We start from the raw sequence: 18287 nt of genomic DNA on the forward strand, positions 1-18287 counted from the left end.
CGCCACAGGCCCACCTGCGTCCACTTGTCTCTGCCGCTGGGCCTGTATGTCCCTGTCAACTACCGCTGGGTCTGTCTGCCTCTGCGGGCGGCCAACGGGCCTATATGTCTCTGCCGGCTGCCACCGGGGGCCTACCTACCTCTGCTTGTCACTGCTGCCGGGCCCATCCATCTCTGTGAACTGCCACCAGGCCTGTATGTCTCTGCCAGTTGCCGCTGGGCCTGTATGTCCCTGTGGGCCGCTGCCACCGGGCCCTTCCACCTCCGCAAGTCGCCGAACTGCATCCACCCGTCTCCGCCACGTGGCCTGTCTACTTCTGTGGGCTGCCGCCTCTGGGCCTGAATGTCTCTGTCGGTCACCGCCGCCGGGCCCGTCCCCCTCCGGCTGCTTATCTCCGCCCGCAGGGCCCGTCCACCTCTGTGGGCTGCCGCTGGGCCTGAGTGTTTCCGCCAGCTGCCGCCGGGCCTAAATGTCCCTGTGGGCCGCTGCCGCCAGACCCGTCTACTTCCGCGGGCCGCTGCCACAGGTCTACCTGCGTCTGCTTGTACCTGCGGAGGCCATCTTCTCCATGGGACTTTTTAAAGAAGTGTGTTGTTGGACTTCCATGCTGTTTTGATGTTTCTCCCTGCAGAGTTTCTGATATTGATATACAGTTTGTATTCTGGATGCTTTTTCTGTCATGTTAGGAAAAGCTGACTACTGTATAAATGGTTTATTTTAGCAGATAGTCACCTGGTTTTCTGGTCCTTCTTCTGTGAGCTATGGTTCCAGCGATATACTTTAACTTCTGAGGAATTTTCTGTTAGTTTGCTCTGCTTGTCCCCTCTGGCATTGTCAGGACTCCCCATGTACTCTCCTTGTTTACTCTTTTTCTTTTCCAACCAACATCTTGCATAACAGCCAGTTATCTCTTAAAAACGAAAATCGTATCATACCTCTCCCCCAGTTAAACTTACCTAATGTAGTTCCACTTTACATAAGATAAAGTCTACTTCCCTCATGATGGCCCATGTGAAGGTTAGGCTTTTCAACTGATATTTTTCATTCATTATTTGGCAATTTCATAATGCATATACTATATCTTGATCTGAGCAATCCCGTTACCCTAGGTTTTTCCCCATCCCACCATGGTTGAGCCCCTTCTTCCCAACAAATACCCTTCCTTTTTTCATGTCTTTCTTTTCCAGTGACATGCTGTGCTAAGTCAGAGTTGCTTGCGTAAGCGTGTACAGACTGGAACGTGGGCCGCTTCTCAGTAGCTATCCCACTGTAGACAATGATTGCCCCAGTCTACCCCAAGACCCAGCTAGACCACTCTTGGGCATATATCCAAGGAATGCTCAGTCATACCACAAGGACACATGCTCAACTATGTTCATAGCAGCATTATTCATAATAGCCAGAAACTGGGAACAACCTAGATGCCCCTCAACCAAAGAATGGATAAAGAAAATGTGGCACATATACACAATGGAGTACTACTCAGCAGTATAAAACAATGACATCATGAAATTTTCAGGCAAATGAATGGAACTAGAAAATATCATCTTTAGTGAGGGAACCCAGACTCAGAAAGACAAATATGGTATGTACTCACTCATAAGTGGATACTAGATGTAAAGCAAAGGATAACCAGACTACAACCCACAACCCCAGAGAAGCTAGCTAACAAGGAAATTCCCAAGAGGGATGCATGGATTTCCCTGAGAAGGGGAATAGATGAGATCTCCATGAGCAAACTGGGTGTGGGGGTGTGGTAATGGAGGGTGGGGGGATGAGGGATGAGAACATAATGAAACGGAGTGGTCGAGTTGGAATAGGGACAGAGTGGGAGGGCAAGGATAAAGATACCATGATAGAGGGAGACATGGAAGCAGGGAGAAATAGGGTGCTAGGGAAGTTCCCAGGAATCCACAAGGCTGACTCCACCTTAGACTACCAGCAATAATGGAAAGGGTGCCTTAACTGGCCTACTCCAGTAATCAGATTGGTGAATACCCTAACTGTCATTATAGAGCTTTTATCCACTAACTGATGGAAGCAGATGCAAAGATCCACAGCAAAGCACCAAGCCGAGCTCCAGGAGTTCAGTCAAAGAGACAAAGAAGAGGGATTCTATGAACAAGGGGCATCAAGACCATGATGGGGAAATGTACAGAGACAACCAAATCAAACTAGAGGGAACTCTTGAACTGTGGACCAATAGCTGTGGAGTCTCCATGAGACTGGACTAGACCCTCCACATAAGTGAGATAGTTGTTTAGCTTGACCTGCTTAAGGGACCCCCTGGCAATGGGATCAGGATCCATCCCTGGTGCATGAGGAGGCTTTTTGGAGCCCAGTGCCTATGGTGGGACACCTTGCACAGTCTTGGTGCAGGGGGAGGAGCTTGGACCTGCCTCAACTGAATGTACCAGGCTCTGCTGACTCCCCATGGGAGGCCTTGCCTTGGAGGAGATTGGAATGGAAGGTGGGTTGTGGGAGAATGCTTGGGGTAGTGGGGGAAGGCTTGGGATGGTGGGAGGAGGGAGGAGGGAGGAGAAGAGCATCTGTGTTTGGTATGTAAAATGAACAGAAATTCTTAATAATATAAAAAGAAGAAAAATAAAAAGTAAAAACAAAAAAAAAAAGAAGAAAATGATTTCCCTTCTCCCAGCAACCATTAACTGCCAATAGCTCTTCCGGGAGAGGTAGGACCTCATAGGCTCCTCCTCTATCCCTGCTGGAGCGTTAACTGGCTCATCCTTGTGTAAGTATTGTATATGGTAACTATAGCTGCTGGGATTCACCAGTGCAACAACCTTGCCATGTTTAAAACATAGCTTTTCACAGCACTCCTCTCCATCCTTCAGCTTTTACACTATTTCTAACCTCTTCTTCTACAATGTTTCCTAAATCTTGCAGGAGTGATACACAGGGATCCAGTTTGGGAATAAGCATCATTTATTCCCAGCATTTTGACAAGTTATGAGTTTCTGCCCCACTGCAAAAAGAAGTTTTTCTCAGCAAGGCTGAGGGAGGTAATTATCTATTTCCCTTGGGAACTTTTGGGCCTGGGTTTGGTTCCCAACACTGTATCACTGAGAGTAGTGGTACATGACTGAACTCTCAGCATGTTCAGGAGATGGAGGCAAGAGGACCAGAAGTTTAAGATAATCTTAAACAATATAGTGGGTTCAAAGGCAGCCTGGGATGCTGAAGGTCATTTCAGAAGAAAAAAAGAGGTAGTTTGTGACTGAATGTTGGAGAACTTCAGTAACGAGAGATTGGGGAAGAGGGAGAAAGAACACTGGGAGGAGGCAAGAGAAACAAGAAAGCATCCTTCCTGACATTGCGTGAGCAGAGCTTTCCAGAGGGAAAACTTGATCAACTTCGTCCAATGGCAAGGATGGTGAATTAGAACTGACCATTAAATTTAGAACTACAAGGCTAAGTTTAGTCACTTGGGAAAAATACTGACACAGTTAAAGCTATTCAGGAGTGAATAGGGCATTGAGAAATTTACTCAAGAAAGCTCCTTGAATAAGAGCTCTCCTGTGTAAGCTCGGGGACATGAGTTGGATCTCAGCACCTACTCAAAAGGCCAGTCACAGGTGCAGGCTCCCAAAACCTTGGAGTTTGTAGGGAGGACCAGAGACAGGAGGATCAGTGAGGCTTGCTGGCTGCCATTCCAAATCAAAGTTCAGTAAGAGACCCTGGTTCAAAAAGTAGTAAAGTGGAGAGTGATAGAGCAGCAGAACCCCCCAAATACATGTGTTTGTCCATACCCAACACACACACACACACACACATCACACATCACACTTCACACATACATTACACACCACATACACATTACACATCACACACATATCACATGCACACACATTACACATACATTACACATCACATACACACATCACATATCACACACACCACATCACACACACATACCATACATCATGCACACATCATATCACATATCTCACACAGACACAGACACACACACACACACACACACACACACACACACACACATCACACACACAATACTCCTAAAAAATGAATAGGAGGGATAAACTGAAGACACCAAACTCTTTCATATAGTTTTTCTGTAACAGGGAACAAATCAATTATCCTATAACTGAAGAGGAATGTGGGTCAAGGATAATTGATTTTGCTAAGTTTTACTAGAGAAATTATGGCAAATATTTGCATGTCTTTCCAGATTGATCTAGTTTGTCTTCTCTTTGCTGTGAAAAAAACACAGGCCCAATGTAAATGGGTGGGGTGCATTTCAGCTTATAGGCTACAGTCCTCACCATTAAGCAAAGCCAAGGCAGAAACTTACAGCAGAAACTGTAAAGGAATGTCGTTGCAGGCTCGCTGCCCTTGGCTTGTTCAGTTTCCTTTCCTGTGCTGCCCAGGCTCACATAGCAGGGATGGTACCAGCAACAGTGGGGAATTTTCTTGATTGCTGGTTAAAGTCACTGCAACTGAGGATGCCCCTTTCTCAGTCTTCTCAGAGTCCCCAATCCTGCCATGTGGGGCCAAACTGCTGCTTCTCTTCTGGACTCCTACAACCCAGGAATTCCCACTATAACTGAGGCTGTACCTGCACTAATGGTGTCTCCTGGACTTTCTTCAGAGAGGCTCTCAACCTACCACATAGAGGAAGCAAGCCAGTAAAAAGCATTCTTCCATGGTTTCTGTTACAAGTTCCTGCCTTGGTTTTGCTTATTATCAGATTACAGCCTATGAGACAGAATGAATCCTTTCCTTCCCCAAGTTGCTTTCGGTCACTGTTTTGTCCTAGTGACAGAGAAGCAAACTAGAACAGAAATTTGTACCCTCGTGCCCACATGCCGGTCTGATGGAGGCAATTCCTCAATTGAGATTCTGTCTTCTCAAGTGTGTCAAGTTGACAACAAGAACTAACCATGACATAAATGAACATGATCTAACACAAATTGAAGACTCAAAAGACACGAGGATGACTGAGGGGTTGTGATGGGTAGCCATGCAGTAGATGGCTCCACTAGAAAATACAGAGGGCTCATTCATAGGGTTAAGTACAGAAGGCTTAATATTGGAGCAGAGATTCATACATACATGAGGTAGGTATGATTATGAGAATACACAGATCTCTTTTAATTGCTTTGAATTCCTAACAAATTTTTTAAAAAGTTGTCTACTGAGGAAGGCAAGAGGATGAAAGGCAAGAAATACAGCCGGGTTGCCCAGCAACATCAATAACCTACTTAATGTTAAATGTCATGAATTTTAATTAAGACCAGTTATTATCTAAGGTTTTTTTTTTTTCTTGCCAGTTAAATTCAGCTACATGGGTGCTCTATGCAAGAATAAAATTTGATTTAACAAAGGTTGGTATTGTGGTTGGTAAACTGGGGCACAAAAATCAAAGGTAAATGCAAGACAACCTTGAGAATAATAGCCTACTGGATTTAAACAGGGAAGGAGAAAAAATGAGGGTAGAAGAGATTCTGAAAGTGACAAAAAGCAGACACAGATACAGAAGGAAGTACATTGCAAGGCGAGCTATCACTTAGGTGAGGGCGCCATAGGGAATGAGCAGGAAAGAGAAGACATGATATAACAGGTCAATACATGGGGCTAGCCAGACATGGTGACTCAGATCTATAGTCTCAGTATTCAAAAGGCAGAAGCTGAAGGATTGCTGCAAGTTCAAGGCCAGCCTTGGGATACAGAATGAATGAGAACTCATCTAATAGAATCTGAACCAACTAAAATCCGTAAGATTAAGAAGTATGCACTTTCTTCGTAAAAAAAAATCTTCAAACTCTACAGCGACTTACAATAGTAGATAAGTACTTTTAAATCTTGCTTTGAAGAAAGCTTCATTTTTTTTTCCATTTGAGATGATGAGTCTCCTTAAATTCCTGGGAGTACAATGGGAAACTAATGAAAAGAAATTCTAAAGAAGAATAATGTGAGGAACATCTAATATACAGAAACATAAGGTAATAAAAGTATGAGTAATATTTACTTTTCCATATATGACGTTGAGAACCAAAAAAAGTTATATCAATTTGGTTTTAAGGCATTCACTTAACTTTGTTGCTCACAACCAATTAAATTTTAGATAAATCAAATATTAGAGAATAAAAAGTGGAGAAGGCAGCACGTGTGGCTTTAAAAACTAATCTTGGAGTTAGGAGGGCCCTGTTAAGCACTAATCAAAATGCAAAAGAAATAAAGTCTGATGTCAAGAGATAAATACATAAATACAATACTGACAAATTTTCAAATCCATAAACCCAGTAAAGATGACAAATGGAAGAAAAATATTTGCAACATGTATAATAAAGGACATATTTTCTTATCATAGAACTCTTCTAAGAAAAGGACAAATAACACACAGTATGAAACATGAGCAAGATATGCAAATGGACATTTATAATAAACGAAGCACAGAAGTGAATAAGCACATAAAAAGATACTGAGTACATTCACCAAGACATCAAAATTCAAAGAAGAAATATATCATCTTTGCTTATCAGTATGGCAAAATTTTAAAGACATAGTGATGTACAAGATTAATGGAAAAATGCATGAGAAACTTCCTCAGCGTTGCTGAATGTGTAAGCAGATACATCCTATTCTGGTTTCTGTTTGGTGGTATGTATTGTATTTAGTATACGAATCATTGGCCATGGAATTTTGATTTCAGCGGTGTATCTTATAGGTACATACTCCAAGAAATGGACAGTTACAAACAAGCAGTGATTCTTTCTTATAATCGTCATAGTTAGGGTAAGTCGGGTCAAGTGTAATATTATTAGAAGCTGTGATAGGAAAATTTTCAAATGAGTACAACAAACCTTATGGTAATGATTTGTAAAGACATCAAGAATACATTGCTTTAGGAAAAATGCAAGTAACACAACAGTGGATAAAATGCAGTGTATTTGAATGACAAAGAAAGGTCACATAGAGACACATGTTCACACATACAGAATAAACACAGAACGTTTCCAAATGGTGTTCAGTAAAATATGCTTTTCATGTGACAGGGACTAGCAACTTAGAAATAAGTTGACAACATGGAAAGGGAGAGCATTATGGCACACTCTGAGGCATTATTTTCAAGTTGGTACTCCCAGTATATGAACTCAGGATGTTTAAAATATTTTTGGTGATTTCATGTATATATGATTTCTTTAACAAACCCACCATCTATTCCCTCCCCCTGTAACTCCTCCTATACCCACCAACTTCAATTAAACTTTAAAAAACAACAACACTGTGACCATTATGTGCATGGATGTAGAGATGTTCATTCCAGCATGGGCAGCTTTCTCCTAAAGGAAACTGACTTTCTTTCTTCCACGTACCTATAAACTGCCCATAGCTCCTTTGCTGAGGGTGAGACTTCACGATCCCCTCCTCTATCCATGCTGCAATTATGGATGGCTTGATTCTGTATAGGCCTTATGCATGCAACCAACATCTGCTATGGGTTTATGTATACCTTTGCCCTATAATGTTCAGAACATACCATTTCACAGCAGTCCCCTATTAACTCCAGATCCTGTTACCTTTCTGCCCCCTCCCCCTTCTGCAATGACCCCAGAGCCTATAAGGAGAGAGTACAATATACATACATACATACATACATACATACACACACATACATACATACATACATACATACATACATACATACGTGTGTGTGTGTGTGTGTGTGTGTGTGTGTGTGTGTACGTGTGTGTATGTATGTATGTCCACACATACCCATTTAGGGCAGATCACTTTAATCTCTTATTCTCTGCAAATTGACCAGTTGTGGGTCTCAGTATTAATCACCAGCTACTAATAAGAAGCTTTTCTGGTGAGGGTAGAGAACTTCACTAATCTCTTTGTCATAGAGAACTTATTTAAGGGACTGGAGAAATGTCTCAGAGATTAAAAGCCCTTGCTACTCGTACCATGGACTTAGGTTCCATTCCCAACACCTACATAGCATCTCATAATGTTCTGTTGTTCCAGTTCCAGAGGACCAAAGCTGCCTTCTTCTTCTTTTCCTTCTTCTTCTTCTTCTTCTTTTCCTTCTTCTTCTTCTTCTTCTTCTTCTTCTTCTTCTTCTTCTTCTTCTTCTTCTTCTTCTTCTTCTTCTTCTTCTTCTCCTCCTCCTCCTCCTCCTCCTCCTCTCCTCCTCCTCCTCCTCCTCCTCCTTCTTCTTTTTTTGGTTTTTCGAGTCAAGGTCTCTCTGTGTAGTTTTGGTGCCTTTCCTGGATCTCGCTCTGTACATCAGGCTGGTCTTGAACTCACAGAGATCTGCTTGGCTCTGCCTCCCGAGTGCTGGATTAAAGGTGTGCATCACTACCGCCCAGCAGGGAGCAGGGACTGAGGTTTTTTTTTGTTTGTTTGTTTTTTTGTTTTGTTTTGTTTTTTGACCAAAGCCTTTTCATGGCCTCCTTGGGCATGCCTTCTGGTCTCTTTGGCTTCTGCATGCTCATGGTGCAGATGAACGCATACAGGAAAACACATATACATGTAAAATAAATAAATCTTTTAAAAGATAAATATTTAAGATGCAGTTTAATGGTATGTTCATTTTTCAGAATAATAGTAGCAGTTCTCTCTCATGATCTATGACCTACCCAGCTACCAGTTCTTGGCTCAGGAAGCAGTGTCAGGAATGAGGTCAAAGTTATAGAATTTAGAAATCAAAAAGCAATTAGTTATTCTCATAATATTCACATAACTATTGCAGCAATCACATCTGCCAAATTGGTTCTTATTGTACCTTGCAGGGTTATATCTAGGTAAGACCATTCATTACTTTTTCTTCCCAGCAGTGTTCTGTATAGCACATTCAGGCACTATGAAAGCTGGCCAGCAGGAATGAAGTTTCCAGGTCACTATCAGCTTAATTTCTACACCTGTGACTCAAGTTTACGTTATCTTTAGTAAAGGGGACTTATTACCGAGTATTGAAAAGTAACCAAGAACAGCCGGGCGGTGGTGGCACACGTCTTTAATTCCAGCACTCGGGAGGCAGAGGCAGGCAGATCTCTGTGAGTTCGAGGCCAGCCTGGTCTACAGATTGAGTTCCAGGAAAGGTGCAAAGCTACACGGGGAAATCCTGTCTTGAAAAACCAAAAAAAGAAAAAAAGAAAAGTAACCAAGAACAATTTCAATGTCCTATATAAATTTGGTCTATGAGACCCTACTGGTCAACAAATTGAGAAGAGATAACCTACATTAGGTAATGGGCTCTTTGTTTGATAGCCTATGGGATCTGGGAGAGGCATAATTCCCACATACATGGTAAAGGTAACTCCATTTAAACTTCATGTAAGTCTTTTAGGAGGCTTCTGTAATACTGGGTTGTCATATGATTTTCCAAGTCTTTAGTATGTTATCAATCATTGTACCCCCTTGTTTACCACTCTAATTGGTGGAATGAACCTGGGAGAGCAGGGCCTGAAAATGACGTGGACTAAAGTCTCATACAGTAGTGACTTTATTCAGGGCATCAAACAATTCATACTCAGAGGGTTAAGAACAATCACACAAGTCAGGTGCTCAATCAGGAGAACAAGCCACCTGTGACTAAAAACATAGAAGCATATGAATAACAATAGCTAAAGTAAATTCACTCCTATCCACTACACCTGGGAAGGGAACGAAAGCACATTCCAAGAAGAACCCATGTTATGGAGGAACAGAGGTTACAAGACTTGTTTACTTGGAGTTCTTTCACAAGGTCTCAGAAATCTCCTCACACTACTTCATTCATGTACCACTTTCCCACACACCCTACTTCACCCTGCCTGCCTATCCTCTTCCCTGTTTAGTGCTTCCTGGTCCATTATTTTAGTTCCTCACTTGAGAACACCTATGTTCCACTACCCCACCTCCCTTGGAATCTCACCACCATATAGCTATTTTCCAGTTTCTTGACTTCTACAAGTACCCTAATTTAAACATACAACTTTTTGTGCATGGGAACTCTTTATTTTTTTTCATCCTGAACACAGTTTTCCCTCTCTCCTCTCCTCCCAGTTCTTCCCACCCACCTCTTCCCTGCTCCCCCATCTACTCCTCCTCATTACTATTCAGAAAACAACAGGCCTCCCATGGATATCAACCAAACATGACATATCAAGTGGCAGTAAGACTGGGCACCTCCCCTTGTATTAAGGTTGGACAAGGCAACCCAGTATGAGGAATAGGGTCCCAAAAGCCAGTGAAAGAGTCAGAGACAGCCCCTGCTTCTACTTACTGTCAGGAGTCCCACCAGAAGACCAAGCTACACAGCTGCAACATATATTACAGAGGGCCTAGATCAGTTCTACGCAGGCTCCCTGGTTCAGTCTCTGTGAGCCCCTATGAGCCCAGGTTTGTTGACTTTGGGTTTTCTTGTGGTGTCCTTGACTCTTCTGTCTCCTATAATCCTTCTTCCCCCTCTTTCATAGGATCCCCTGAGCTCTGCCTAATGTTTGTCTGTGGGTCTGCATCTGTTTCCATCAGTTGCTGGATGAAGCCTCTCTGATGACAGTTGAGCTAGGCTCCAATCTATGAGTATAGAGAATATCACTAGGCATTATTACATTGACTTTTTTTTGCCAGTCATATTTGGTTCTATCCTAGGTCTCTGGGATATACAGTCTCTGAGTCCTGGGGCTCCAAGCTGTTTAAATAGGCATATCTTAAGACATACATATTAACACACAGTCCAAAGCAAAGGTTGTTTGTGTGTTGTTGTTTTGTTTCATTTTATTTTTTATGGAAAGAGCCTTAATGTGATTATATAATAGTGACAATGAGGGCACCTGGCGTCCAGATATTGGTTGCTGAATATGATGCAAAAGATGTTAGATTTCCTTGTAGGAATGGCTAAATGAAGGGCCAGAGCAGGGGATGTACATAAAGAGGCTAGACCTCATCATGGTGTAGAACATAAACAAGCATACACAGAAAATGAGGACAGGTTGGAAGAAAGTCTAAGATAAGTTGTAGCCATTCTCACTGGATAATTCTGTGGTGATTTGAACATCAATGTGAATAAGTGTTAGTAATATCCAATGTTGTTTAAAACAGCTAGTGTCACAGCATCTAATGTGCAAACCCAGGAAAGAATTAGTGGATTAGAAGTTACCAAGGAAACAAAACACTAGGGTGAAAAATTAATAGGCAATAGAATATAATCCCAACATACCACACTACAAATTACACATAGAAAAATTACACATTGATTTTTAAAAATACATACATAATGCGAGCATATATCATGGTTATATAAAATAATGCTTGCCTTATTAAGAAATACCCACTAAGGAATTTAGGAGTGACACAGTGACTTCAACATACTCTTAAGTGAATTGAAAAAAAAACATACATATATACATATACATATATATATATACATATATATATTAAATGATTACGATGATGGTGACGAAGATAGAATAAGAGTTGGGAAGGGAGGAAAGCAATACCACAAATACAAAACACTTCATATAATTGAGATATCTGGGGGGATGATTATTTAAGTGGTTTTGTTCTACTCTATCTAGACTCCGTTCCAAAGTTTCAAATTGTAACTTTAAGATATTTTCTCCACCCAAAACTTAAAAAAATATAAAAAATATTTGCACAGGAAAGGGCTAAATCAGAAAGGCTGGGTTGCCTAATCCCTGAACATTCCCAGTAGAGGTTTATCCTCATACTTTGGATAGTTCTTGAGAAATCAGCCGTGAGCCATTGGAATTTTTTATTTGTTTTGTTTTATGTGTGTTCATTGATGCTAGAACCCTGGAAGCAAGTGATATCTGTCTAATCAGCTAATTCATGCTAATGCCATTGGTTTATGACAAAGAATATCTGGTTTTCCTCTGGTGTGTCATCTAGATGTTGCCAGCCAATAATAGGATTCCTGAGACCAAAGTCCAGGGCTCCCATGTGAGCATCATTTTGTAGGTGTTATCATGCATGGTTGGGAAGATTGAGCATGCCATGTGAAGCCACTGGGAAAGGTCACCTGGAAGCTCATGTCAAGTTTATCCTAGACTGCCTGTGAACCACTTTTAATTGATTTAATTCTATGTCCTTGTTTTACTACCAGCCATAAGCAGGAGGGTGATGACTCTTCTGTTATCTAGCTTGAGGATGTTCCTAAAACCCCAGTCAATGGATTGGCTAGATGGTTTAGTGGATAAAGACAAAGTCTGCTGCCAAGCCTGATGAACACACATGCCATGGCACATGCCCCACCATTCCAAATAAATAAATAAATGAATAATGTAAGACAAATCAAGTGGAACCAGACAAAACATGTAAGCAAATGGAGAACCTGTACCAACATATTCAAAAATGTTTCTTAATTTAGTGCAATTCCAAAAGCCTAATTCTAAAATCTGTGTTAAAAGCCACAGTTCAGCCAGGAAGAATAAGATAAGATAATTACCTTGATAAAATTTATGATGAAATTATAGCTGTTAAGACTATGGAATTTTGGTAAAGGGGTGAAATTAACTAATATAACAACATAAAGTACTTGAAATGACCCGTGCTTATGTAGATTTTTTTTGAAATCTGTTAGAGAAGTGGAGATGTAGAGCAGTGGGAAAGGGATCAAGCTCCAGGGAAAGGGACCAGGTTAATTAATCACCTGTTTAAAACAAATTTGATATCCATCTTGTACCATATATAATAATTAACTCTGGATATACTTAATTATAAAAATATATAATATTGACATGCATCATAATAAATTAAAAGAGAATATTCTGATATTGAAGAATGCTATTTTTTCTCATAGACGATAAAGAAAGTGCAAAATGTAACACACAAGAATATGTTTGGCTATTTTAAAGTAGTGTTTGTCCAATAAAATGCATCAAAGAAAACACGAAAAGGCATGGGAGATAATGGGAAGAGGGGAGAGGGAAGCTGCAATTGGGATGTAAAATTAATGATAAATTAATTTTAAAAGTTTTTAAGAAAAGAAAATGAAAAGGTACAAAGTGGGAACAAATACTTGGGATAAATAATGAGGACAGGAATTAAAATACTTGAAACATTGTAATTTCTGGAAACAATCCTAGTGTTGGCCTTTTAAAAAGGCATTTAAACTTACAAACTACAGTCCCATCCCAGAAATTAAAATATGACTGAATTTTTAAAAGACTCAAGTCTTAATGAACCATATGCAACATATTTTGACTGTTTTATCGAAACTATATGTGGTGAACAATAACCTATTATTTAAGCATTCATACATGTGTAACAATGGCATAAAATGCATACAATCAAAATGAACATATTACAGACAGTAGGGACCCCTGGGACATTGAGGGGTTCTGGAAGAAGAAGGGAGACAAGAAAAAAAACATTGAAGTGCACTCTCTAGTTGAGCTGAGGGTCAGGTTCCCAAATGTTTATTCTATTGCCGTGTTCTCCATCTTACATATTTTAAGTGCAGTGCTCTGTAAGTACCATTATTACATTAAAATTATAAATTATAAATAAAACAAACAAAAAGAAATAGCAAGGACAGAAGCCAAGCCTACTAGTAGACATGTATACCTACAGACAAATCACTGCTGGTACCTTCTTGTCCACTGAACCCAAGTTTCATTCATTTTGAAAACCATTTATGAACCTTTACTTGCCTTTTAATGCAGGCCATTAACTGTATACTAGCTTCATTTTGTTCTCTGTGTCTCTGTCTCTGTGTGTGTCTCTGCGTTTCTGTTTCTGTCCCCAATATTTCATTTTCATTTATCTCTGAGTGTATTGCAATAAGAGCAAATGCCAGTAACATTTTTTTGTATTTGCTATGCCCTTTTAATTTTATAATCTCCTACTTTTAAAAGGTTACTGCAAATTCAGTGGCTAAAGAAGACTATGAAAGACAAAAGGGAAAATACTGCAGATAGGGAAAAATTTCAGGTTTACTATGAATTAAGACAATGATTGATTGATTGATTGATTTTTTAAACTGTGGAAAGGTTAACTCAGAGGAGAAGCAGTATGGTCCAATAAGGAGACATATGCTAGAGAAAATTCAGAGTAAAATTCCCTCTAGGGAAAAACACGACTTGTACTTGGGGCAAGGAAGCCAGGTTGATGGGGCCCCAAACTGTGCTCATGAGGCCCAATGTGTTTATTCAGGTTTCTGCTGGCCCAGGGGGGTAATGTCCTGCCCAAGTTGTTTTGATATTCTGTTTATATGGCCTTCCAATGAAGATCGTGTCATCATTTTTATCTCTAAAATTTTGATTCCCACAAGAGAAGGAAGGAAGGAAGGAAGGAAAGAAGGAAGAAAGGGTCATCAAGATGGACTATTTTCATTTAAACAAGGAAAAAGACAAAGAAAACATCTTCCAGCATGGAGCAGGGTTCTTGTCTTTGTGAGAATTGCAGTCTCCTGGAATCTAAGACTCTCATCTAGAGCTCACTGGGGTTTTGTAACCATGGTTTTCCAAGGCTCAACTGTGTAAAAATAGAATATTTATTTAAACAACATAAAACCTGACAAGCCACATTTGTATCTACTTGCAGTGAAAACTACCTCAAAGTTCAAAAAGCAAAATATTATGGAGTCTAGCAAACACGCCCTCCACATAACGAGGTCCCCTGGTATCTGATGCTCCCCTGTCCCAAGGTGACTTTCAGGGTGCTCAGGGAAGAGCACCCAAATCCCTGGGAGTTGCTCCTTGGAGAACCTTTCTTGGGAATCAAAATCTTATCCTCCAGATGGAAGGAGCATCTTATACCCGAAGAGCCCCATCTCCATGCATTTCATTCGGCCTTCATCCTGGGACTGACTCTATGGCCTGTGGACCAGCCACACTCAAGATGACTTCTTTCATGACTTGGATTTATGAATGTTTGTGATCCATCTCTGCTTCTACATCTATTATTCTAATGAGACACAGACTCACAGGGAGAGAAGTAAGTGAAATTTGAGGAATGACATGGATGGTTAAGACGATATCATATGAGAAATAAATTATTCACTTAAGTTTTCTTGTAAAAGGGTCATCATGTACTTAGAGGAGAAGGATAGTGGTATTTATGAATATTTGTTTTTCCTTCTTTACTTTTTCATGTATTACATTAAAAGATCTCCCATTCTGTTCCTTGCAATAGACCAGAACTTCTCAGGATTAAGAATTAATCTTAGTTTAAAAACCATGAGACTCTGTGTTCCTTCTTGTATTTCAACAATTCATATTCCAGAAATACATGATTTATAAAGCTGCATAGAGCATGTTTACAGTGACTTGCCATGCTATACCCATCAGGGTCAAAGAACTTTCCTTATGAAGAAATGGCCTGTGGCATCTATTATAAAATTTATTTTGTTTGTAGTCTTTTCTGGTTTCTTTCTGTATCATGCTTACAGGAGCTGCCCCAACAATGCATTGATTTGTTACTTTAAAAAAAAAAACTTTTTGCAGTTTTCCTTTATGAAAAGTGGCTTATTTGTGAAAAATGAATAAAACTTTTTAAAAGCATTAAAGAATATTACCTTTGAAATTTGCCCAATGGTAAATCATTTTGTAGTGTGGCCCATTTGCTTTAATTCCAGCAAAATGTACTTTGGGGAAAAAGGTATCCTTCTATTACTGAATTAATTATTTTATAACTAACCTCTCATAATTATATGTTGGTTAGTAATAGAGATGGTAAAGGCTACTGGAGAAGGTGTACTTCCAGTATATTTTCTAATTACATGTTGATAATGAGGTGCTTCTGGCCAGTGTTCTAATGGCAGAACTTCAATGCTAAAATGTAACCCAATTATTTATTTACTTGTTGCTGCCATGGCATAGACACAAGGGAAAAAATGAGACAGAGGTTAAAACACTATGCATTCTGTTCCTTGAAGAAAATGTCACTGTAGCACTCTGTTCCTAGTGGGCAATTTCTGTGGTGGAACAATGATTTGTTATGATTCTTCAAGGAGACATTCATGTCTTGCATTGCACTGGCCAAACAGTGGTTTCAAAGAGTGGGAATGCATGGTCCCTGTCTAGCTGTCATGGGAACAGTTACATGATGCAGTTTTGTGTGGTGGAAGAAACAATCAAAAGGAGTCAGAAGACATGAGTTTTTGAGTCTTAGATTAATCCTTTGATGTCTATGTGCACTTGGGCAATTACCTAAACAAAACAGAGGTGATGATCTCAAGATCCTCATCTCAAAAGAACCAGCAATCTTGTCCTCACGCTTCATGAGATGGCAATGAAATGAAATAATATATGTGAGTATCTTTTATGATTTCAAAGGCACAATAAAATGCTGGTAATACATAAATAAAAATAGTAAAACATTCTTTGCTACCCACATATGCAAGGATGTATAGATGGGCTGGGGAGGAGAACAATTTTACAGAGAATATGGCTTGCTTAGTTTTGAAAATGAGTGGCATTTAGGGAAGAGAAATGTAGAGCAGCTTCAACAGGAACATCAGAGTCAAAGGAGTAAAAGGAAAAAGAAGTCTGTAAGTGCAGTCGCCAGAGCTCCATGCAACCTTAGATGCCCTGGAATGAGTAGGTAGCTACAGCATCCAGGACTCTACATGACAGCATGTTCAATGTTTTAAAAGTTCTAACTTATGTTATAGTTAGCAGTATAATTGTTTGTATCCCAACAGTGCTATGATGTTATTATCACTATATCCCTATAAGGGATGTGGAAACTTGTCTTAAGGATGTTAAGCCCTTATCCAAGATATGACAACACATAGCAGAAGAAGTAAATGATTTACAGCATTCAACTGCAAAAGCCATGCAGTTTCTTCATACTGAGAACACTGGACCACTCCCCCACGCTCTACTCCTCAAAGAAATAGATAGGGATGGGAATATAAATGAAAAGAAATGTGTGGTAGATCAACCACAAAAAAAATTTCCTGGCCTACCAACATCACCCTTTTGGTATCGTTAATCTTTTTTCCTTCTTAGATATCATATATGATATAATGAAGAAACAGAATTACACTCTGGTGAGTGAGTTCATTTTCCAGGGTTTCTCTAACTTCCATGAGCACCAGCTCACACTCTTCGTTGTGTTCCTGGCACTGTACATATTAACCCTGGCAGGTAATGTCATCATTGTGACCATCATCAGTCTTGATCGTCACCTTCACACTCCCATGTACTTCTTCCTCAGCATGCTGTCTGCTTCAGAGACTGTGTACACACTTGTCATTATACCAAGAATGCTGTTCAACCTCATTGGCCTGAGTCAGCCCATTTCCTTGGCAGGTTGTGCCACTCAGATGTTCTTCTTCATCACTTTGGCTATCAACAACTGCTTCTTGCTCACAGCCATGGGATATGACCGCTTTGTGGCTATTTGCAACCCTTTGAGGTACTCAGTCATCATGAACAAGAGGGTGTGCCTCCAGCTGGTGTGGGGAGCCTGTAGCATCGGTCTAATTGTAGCAGTGATACAAGTGTCAGCTGTGTTCAGGCTGCCCTTCTGTACCGCCAAGGTGGCTCACTTCTTCTGTGACATCCGGCCTGTGATGAAACTCTCCTGCATTGACACCACTGCCAATGAGATCCTGACTTTGATCATAAGTGTGTTGGTGATCTTGATCCCCATGAGCTTGGTTTTTATCTCCTACATCCTCATCATCTCCACCATCCTCACGATTGCCTCTGCTGAGGGCAGGAAGAAGGCCTTTGCCACCTGTGCCTCTCATATCACAGTGGTCGTTATCCACTACGGTTGTGCCTCCATTGCCTACCTCAAGCCCAAGTCAGAGAACACCAGGGATGAAGACCAGCTGATCTCCGTGACCTACACTGTCATCACACCTCTCCTTAACCCTGTGGTATACACCTTAAGGAACAAAGAAGTTAAGGATGCTTTGTACAGGGCCATGGGAAAGAAACTTCCCTGATCGTTTGAACCCATTTCAAACAGGATATTGAAAATTCTCTAGGAATTCTCAAGGAAGACATGGAAGCATTTCCACGGAGTTAGCATTCATGATCCCATTAAGCAAATGTAACAGGAGGTGAGAACAAAGGATCCACAAATTCAACCACTTGAGGAAGGGAGACACAAGCCAACACATGTCTCACAGGAGAACAGCAATAAAACGTTAATATTGGGAAGTACATCAGCCATCTGGAAAGTCTGAAACAGAATGAGATCAGGAGAGCAGCCAGAATTAATGAGGGGAGGCTGCTATAAGGCAGCGATAAAGAGTTTTTAGTATATTCTGTAATACTCTTGGGGGAGACATAGGTTTCTTTTTACCCATGTAGAACATATAAGTGTAGAGCATAAAC

At 40.5% G+C, this 18287-nt stretch overlaps 1 protein-coding gene across 1 annotated transcript; it reads left to right on the forward strand.

Moving 5' to 3' along the window:
• The first annotated feature begins 16963 nt into the window (after nucleotides 1–16963).
• Nucleotides 16964–17893, forward strand: LOC114690614 (olfactory receptor 10J1-like). Its single transcript, XM_028865429.1, has one exon. It carries the CDS (start codon nucleotides 16964–16966, stop codon nucleotides 17891–17893), a length of 930 nt encoding a protein of 309 aa, XP_028721262.1.
• The last annotated feature ends 394 nt before the right edge of the window (nucleotides 17894–18287 follow it).

Source organism: Peromyscus leucopus, chromosome 15 (assembly GCF_004664715.2).
Source record: "Peromyscus leucopus breed LL Stock chromosome 15, UCI_PerLeu_2.1, whole genome shotgun sequence".
NCBI classification, from domain to species: domain Eukaryota; kingdom Metazoa; phylum Chordata; class Mammalia; order Rodentia; family Cricetidae; genus Peromyscus; species Peromyscus leucopus.